An 8115-nucleotide genomic window follows, 5' to 3' on the forward strand; every position below is an offset into this window, starting at 1 on the left:
AACCCCAGCTCATTTGGACTTCATTTTTCAGCCAATCCATATGCTAATTGCCACACTAACAGCTAAAGACCTAAAATACATTCCAGTGTTTGTTTTGTTGGTGCAATTAGGGCTGCAACAAAACCATTATTGGTGCTTTCAAAGCTTTGGGCATCCAGTGTACCAAAGCTTTAGAGGTCCTGAGTCTGAGATAGCAATATTCATCTAGAGAAGCACGATCAAGGCCAACGGAACATGAATTAGAGCAGTAATGAAGCGTCGAACTTGACATATGAGCTTTGAATGTGTGTTAAACAAACAGAACATTGAATCCTGCTACAGCCCTAAACATAATGTTTACTGTGCTCCATAGAAGAGGATCAGAGAGACTGAATTAAATATGTCCACCATATTCAATGCCAAATGCTTTTCACTAATAACAGAAGATGGATAACAACTATCAGATTTGTCTTAGTCTACTGAATTCTCGGTTGTCTTTTTCTTTTTTCTCTGCAGAATTGCGGGCTTCTGCATTTATTTTTCTTTACATGGGAACCCAGTCTGCAAATGTCACCTTATTTTCAGATCAGCAATGTGACTGACCACTAGTGAAAATATAAAGAAGTTCGGAACATTTATTTCAGATCATGCTTAATTGAGAAAATAATCCACAAATTCACTTTTACTAATGACAGTCAAAATAATAAAGTAAAAATACTAGCCTGTGTAAAAAATATAACACTCAATATACAGACTGGATGGAATATAATGCAAATGGAAAGTTTCATGGGAACAAGGAAAACATGCAACTTCATACTGTCAACAAATGGAAAACATCCACCACAAATACAAAAACCATTAACACCAAGTACTTTAACACATCCACATGGAGTGACTCAATGACTTGTCAATTAACTAAACAGTAAGCAATTATTCAATTTCCAATTGATTCATTGGCATTGTAATATCAGGAACCGTTTATATTTCAGCATCTTCAAATCAACCATCCAACAATTACATATCATTGTATTCAAAGATTCTGACACCCCAACCTTAAACTCAAGCCCAACCTAAATTACTAAAATGACTGTCAAACAAGGAGATATTTCCATGAACAAATTCACAGGGACTGGCTAAATTATTGAAATGATCAAACAAAATGATTCTTGAATGTATCAAATTGATAAAACACGAAACATTCTGAAAATGTAAAAAAAAAACTTTCTGGCAATCCCGATATCCTACCAAATAAAGTCTACAAGTAGGACAGACATTTCCTAAATTCAAAAGGAGAAAAAAATGAGAAGCATTTCCCTGTGAGATGAAACATGGCGTTTCCCATTTGCTTAATTATTTCAAATTGAGACTCGCATCTTGAACCCGGTAGGTGCAAAAGCTGACTTCACCTGTGGTTAATTTGACTTACATTGGCAGTACAATTCTGGAAGTTATTCCATAAATCCAGAACAATTTTATATTTATCATTCATTCTGTTCAGTCTTGTAGTATATGTTGTTCTCAAACTATTTACTGATAATCTTCCAGTAGTGTTTGCTATCAATTTCAACAACAACAAACAGTAGGTAGGTGCAAAATGTAGACTTTTTTGCAGCCTTAAATATCTTCGTTTTTACATGGCATGGGGTTAACTTGTGTTGTAAAAATAACACGCCAATCTCAATAAAACCATTTCATCTATTCTAAACAAGTGACCACAACAAAGAGAAAGGTAGACTAATCCATCAGCTAGCTTGAATGAACAAGTAAGCTTGGTAAAGCAATAAAAGTGAGCACTGACAGAAGTTAAAAATTTATATTAAATATTGACATAAATTATTTACCAAATTCATACTTAAAGACATGAATGGTTTATTGAACAAGAGCCAGCTTGACAAGAGGTCAGCATCTAATGCATGAAAGTAGGCTTTGGCAGAGGTGTGCTATTTCAACCATGCTGATCACCTTGATAAGACAACAGCATAAAAGTAGATTGCTGTGAAAACAAACATGGCATTCTTCTCATAGTGTAAATTCACAGCATCAAATGGGAGGGTAACCCAAATAAATCTCTCAAATAACAGAAACATGAAATTAGTTGCTTAATAAAAGACTCAGATAGATCAGGAAGAATCGTCCATATACAAATATGCTGCAAATCAGACATGGGGGTCTCAGAGCTTTTTCTAAAACATTACAAAAAAAATCTGCCCAAGTCCCATAGAACATACTATAGTTCTGCCTCCATACAAAAGATGATTCATTACCAGCCATTTGTAGATATGATTTTAGCTTAAAGCAAGTTGCTAATATTCTAATACTCTTTACCAAGTCCCAATTTACTCCTGAGTTTGTACATACTGCCCTAATACTGTACAAACATGTCTGGTTATAAGAAACACCTGAGTATGCCCTGACTGCTATATTTAATAAGAACAGGATCCCATTGTATTTTAAAATATTAATTCTAACAATCTAATATAGAACTTGGCGAACTATGTTATTCTTGGACATCAATGTTGACTGCGTTAAGGAAACGAGAGAGGTTATATAACAATGAACAGTGTTTTTCATTACGAGTGTTAATGAACTATCTATTGGTTCCTCAGAATAATCAATTTCATCTGTAATGACATAAATTTTAAAATCATTAGTTTAATGTTACAGGTTCGGTTTTCCTTTTTCATTAGTTTGTACAGTCAATCAAAATTGTCTAAGAAATGAAAGATTGAAACAACCTATACCGAAGTCTCAGCTTCAGAAATTACAATCCCCCCCATCACTGGAAAAAATATATTACAAGTTCAATTTAGAAGGCAGGCTCATTTATGCACATTATGTAGCAATTACAACATAAGCAGCATCCGCCTTGTCAAGAGCGAACATAAACATACACACCAAGGAAAGAATTATTTCCTAGCATTACTATATTTGTATTGAACACTAGGTCTTATTTTATCTACAAGTGAAATATAGGATGAAGACACAAATCCATGTAATCATGTTGAAGCTTCCATGTTACCATATTATACAAGAAACGAACAAAAAAGTCACAAAATAACACGGGAGAGCAAGGTTTAGAGACAACAGTGATCACTTTCTGCATCTTTCTTTAGGCATAAAGAATTCAACAACCAGCCAAACCAGCCAAGCAGCCCTTTTACTCCCCCTGCGGACACCTCCTGCAGCCTAGGAGTTCATTAAGTTTTATGATCTTCCTCAAGTCTGTTCCGCTTATAAGCCTCACAATGGCTACAAATCTGGTGAACCATCCAGTACACTATTAGACAGCTTCAGCAAATGAATGTCATTTACTTTTTTCAGTCAAGTTGGCAGTCTATCTTAAAAGTTTATTTGACAGCTGTCCATATATTTTTTTCAGTGCAGGTTATCCAGTCTTTTTACCTTTAATAGACAAGCTACTAAGATTGTAGCTGAATGAATTAGCTGACACCATTTCACATTTGAAAAAAGGACTGACTTGTTTTATGACCCAAGACCGTAACGATTATGGAGCAAAAACATAAAAGTTAACTTTAAACCAACTTAATATTAAAGATACTTTAAATATTGTGAATTAAAAAGAAACCTGACTTTCAGATTAACGAAAAGCCAAAACCTATATTTTAATTTAATATTCTATATAAGGAATAAAGATGGTAAAAATTAAAATGCTGTAGATTTACTTATGGTCTAAATTCTCTTGATATGCTCACAATAAAAAGCACCAAAAATGCATCACTGAAACAGCCATAACAAGTGAAACCTTCACAATGTTTTCATTTTAAAGAAAACATAAAGTAAGGAATATGCCAAACTGCTGTTACTCACGTTTCTAGTTTCCTAAAGTACATTTCAACAACTCCTACAGGGACCAGCAGAAGTACACCATTAGCATGAATTCTACAATCTAATTTCAAAGACACTAATCTCTCTGTATTGGTAACGTTGACACTGATGGAGCCCAACATACCCGTAAACTGCTTCAGTGAATTACAAGTCCATTGTTATCAAGGCCAATACAGGGTACCAGTATGGTAATGAGGGATAACCTGATCTGATGGGGTGTGCTGATACCAAAAGAAATCCTACAATAATCAAACCTGTCAATTAAACAGAGGTTTGGGTCTGCACAAGAAAGAAAATTCCCTGTCACGGAAGCAGCGGGAAAGACTCATCAAACTACACCCTGCTGACATCTTGCACGAATCTAAACTTTTTTTGCATTTCAAAAAAAAAATCTACATTTATGTCCACTACTGGTGAAAGCAGATAGAGTGTTTTGGGGACTCGTGTCTAATAACATCCTTCATTTAAAACCCTAGCTTTAAACACTGCACATTCTGATACATTCAAAATACTATCCGTTGCAACAAAAAGCCAGTTTGCAGTACTTCCATGAAAAGTTAAACCATTTATTTATTTGCGACAGAAGCCAGGTTTCCATAGTTTTTATCAGTTGTTTAAAGTGATAACTGTTAAAAATATGATCCATAAAGAGTAAAAAACACCTTCAAGAGGAGTGGGGGATTACTGTCTTTAAGAAAAAGCCTGCTACCTTGTGGTAAAGTGAAGGAATGCATACAATCTGGTTAACTTTTTGATCTAGTTGTATCAGATATTCTCGTTTTTGAATAGACTTTCTATGTGCACAAGATGCCTTAATAAAATTGATAAAGGTGTAGGTTAGCCCAAACCCATCCCACAAATATAAAGTCTTATGTTTCAAAATCAGTCCCTGTATTTATAACCCCAACAATGAGTGTGAGTGGATATTTACAAGACAAATAAACCGGATGGTGCAGCTGCCAAAATCCACCCAGAAATATTGGTTCATAATTAAACTATCTAGAGGAAAACAATGCTGCATTAATTGAGCAAAAAAGTAATAAACTAGCTACACAGACGCTACAAAGCAAGTACACGACTGGTTTCTCTGGTGCTATTCGCTATTGCTAACTTCAGTGCTGTTACCAAACATTGCGTATACATACTGCAAAAAAAACAAATGTCCTGCATTTTATATCACGGTGATATACCACTTCCATAACAATAGATGTATTTGTGCTGACCTAGCATTCTAACCAATACAAACACACACACAACTATAAAAGTGTAATCATTTCCCTCATTACCATCAAGTAAATGGCAAGGTTAAAAAATGAAAAAAATACTCACTCCAAATACCTAAATAAATTGTTAGTTTACAAAACCTTTAAAGACTTTTTTTATCGGGCCGATAAACTGATGGATTTCTTGTAACAACGCCTCTGTTCACGCAGTAAATGTACCCGAGTTTTATTTAATATTTTAAGGATTACAAACATTCGGAACAGATTTATCTGTTATTTATGTATTACATTTATTTAAGCAATTTATTAAATGGTTTCTGCTTTAGTTATAACTTAATGGACATTTTTTTCAGCAGGACTCAGCCTGGCATTTTCGCTTTCCCGACGAACTTTCTTCCTGGGTTATTGGTAAAGTGTCTCCACATTTCCTGTAACTGTGTTTTCTTTTATAAAGACAAATCCAAGCAAAACTGATAAAGAAGCCTCCAGAGTAAAATCGTTTTTCATAATCCCGTTTAAATCGCGTCAGAAATGTCATCACTCGGGAAAGAATACCACACGTGTGGAAATATTTGTCATCATCTCAGATTTGCTATCATCCAAGTCCTGCCAAATACTGAACCCCCAACAATCAAACATCACTGCAAAACCTACTTTCTCTTCCAGAATGTAACGCCACACGTTCCCTTCAGAATTGTTCTAATGCTGTATTTGATGGAAAATAGATGTTATATTTCGCTGGACAGTTATACGTGTACCCTGATCGGTTCTACCGTATTTACAATTTCACGCAATGTGACTACTGTACCAGTGTCTAGCTACCATTCTGATCATTTACAAAGATCTGAATTACAACTGTTCTAGATTTACCCAGTGCTGTATACATCAATTTAATCAACGCTGGTGGAAGAAAAATATAGTAGAAAACTTGATAATAGAACCAGTCCGAATCTCCACAATGATCTGCCTTCCTGCTCTGTAAAACACCGTAAGAAACGTGTTCCTCAGAACTGTTGTTGCACCTAAGAGAGACACAAACTTTGAAGACTCTTTTCCGCCTATACTGCTCTGATCTTTTACTTTACGTTTTTCTTTGTTGTGCGAGCTAAACCTTCCGGTTAAACCCTAAACAACGCCTCGACAATAACCTGTTTCAAGCAGCGAAAATGTCACAGAAACGTTATCGTGTGCTCACTCAAAAGGAGAAAAGGGTTCACGAATCCCGATGAAAACATCTAGGTGGAATGACCGCTTCTCTAACATCTAATGCAGCCCCCTTCCATCATCACTGTGCGCAATAATCTCAGGCTAAACGGGATACTAAGGCGTATCATAAATAAAAACTTTCAACATTAAAAACTGGTCTCAGAGTTGTAGGATATTCAACGTTTTCAAAGTTGAGACGCGAAGATTTAGAACATGTTATTGTGCCTGATATGCACAGTAAGAAACTAAAAGCTGCAGTGGTTTAAATATTATCTTCACTATACGCGAGTTGGGACATTGTTTATATCCCGTTGAAAATCTATTGTAGGTAATCTTCTCGACTGTACACAAACGCAAGGAAAATGAGCTGTCATCAGACTAAAAGCAGCACAGCCCCAGTCTACCATTGTGCATTCCAGATATATTTTCTTATAATTAATATACATTGAAGCATAACAAACTACTCTGTAAAAGACTGCTTCTATGAATTTGGTTGCATTTTTACAATATTGCATTTCCCAAAACACTGAACTCTGAATAAGCCTGTCACCAGTTATCTCCGACTGAATGCAATCGCTTCAAATTACTGCAAAAAAAACCATAATACATTCGCTTTCAACGCTGCAACTGCCATTCTGTCCCAGATATCGATACGATTGTCATTTTTTTCTAATCAAAAGTCCGACTGTAGTTTAGTTTGTAATGTAAAATCTTAAACACGCTGCTACTTTTCTACTCCGCATACAGCAAAGTGCGCCAAAGGCGGCTCTATTATAGATGCCAAAGGCGATTATGTTATGGATGATATACGAGGATTTTAATGTACATTTCATTTAGCATCACCGTTATGAATTGTTAAATTTAGTGAAGCATTATTACAGTGTGCAAAATGAAATAGGAGAGAAATAGAAATCAAGATGGCGGTGCACATGCCGCTGGAGTTCAGCTAGCAGAAGTATAACAGTGTAGCGATTTGTGTGTTAAAATTAATCGGAGCGGTACCTGTTTTCTCCTTTATTTCGCACAGGACGCTAAACAAGGCCGGCTTCATCCTGTGGCAATTTAACGCGTGTTTCCTGAAATATAAAAAATAATAAGTAATTAACAAGATTTATAGCACTCAAAGTCAAAAATATGGCGGCGAATTTGAGCGCTAAAGACATCAAATCCGACACAGGCAAAACAAAACACACACAACAACACAAAAAAAAAATGTTTTGCAGGCAACCAACTTTGCTTGTGCTTCGTCCAGACTCTGGTCGGTGATGGTCATGATCTGATGGAGGATATCCCCGATGTCTTGTTTTCTTCCGTCGCCGTCTGCACCTTCGTGTCCTTGCACATGTGGAGGCAAACCCATGCCCCCCTGTACCGAGTGTCCAGCCAAGCTTACACCGGGATGAGTCTGCATCATCCTGGATTGATCGTCCATACTCTGCCGCAGCAGCAGCACACAGAAGAAATAAAAACTCGAACCAGGTACCACTGGAGCCGAAGAAGACAGGGACAGTTGCTTTGGCTGCTTTCAATTCCTTTTCCAAACTTGTCTATATTCTCTTTCTCCCCACCCGCCCCCCCCCCCCTCCTCCTCCTTTAACCAAAAAAAAAATAAACCAAAAAAAAACAATTAAAAAAAACTACAACGTTGCGTGTGGAGAAGCGAAAAATAATTTTAAAAAAGAAGCAAATCCAAGATCATTAAAAAAAATCCAAAGAAACAAGATCAAGTAAAAGTAGCTGCCTCTTCAAAAGACAGAAGGGAAATAATAAAAAAAAAAGAAAAGATCATAAAAATTATTTGCACTGCCCCAGCAGTGAAAGCCAGATCAATTTACGAGCCAACTCTTTATGTTTTGATGGC

At 36.1% G+C, this 8115-nt stretch overlaps 1 protein-coding gene across 4 annotated transcripts in view; it reads right to left on the reverse strand.

Moving 5' to 3' along the window:
* pbx3b (pre-B-cell leukemia homeobox 3b) overlaps positions 1–7827 on the reverse strand; it is a 188042-nt gene extending 180215 nt beyond the window's left edge. For 2 of the 4 annotated variants that reach the window (XM_085965615.1, XM_085965616.1), the window contains exons 1-2: positions 7487–7827; positions 7257–7330 (exon numbers count right to left, since the gene is read on the reverse strand). In XM_085965615.1, coding sequence (XP_085821741.1) covers positions 7257–7330; positions 7487–7686 — 274 coding nt within the window. In that variant the 5' untranslated portion in view covers positions 7687–7827. Of the gene's footprint in view, positions 1–7256; positions 7331–7486 lie in introns of those variants that run through there. The other 2 variants (XM_085965620.1, XM_085965618.1) reach the window with 2 other exon arrangements.
* Positions 7828–8115: the final 288 nt, after the last annotated feature.

Source organism: Somniosus microcephalus, chromosome 23 (assembly GCF_052327205.1).
Source record: "Somniosus microcephalus isolate GS21.2 chromosome 23, FLI_Smic_1.0, whole genome shotgun sequence".
NCBI lineage: Eukaryota > Metazoa > Chordata > Chondrichthyes > Squaliformes > Somniosidae > Somniosus > Somniosus microcephalus.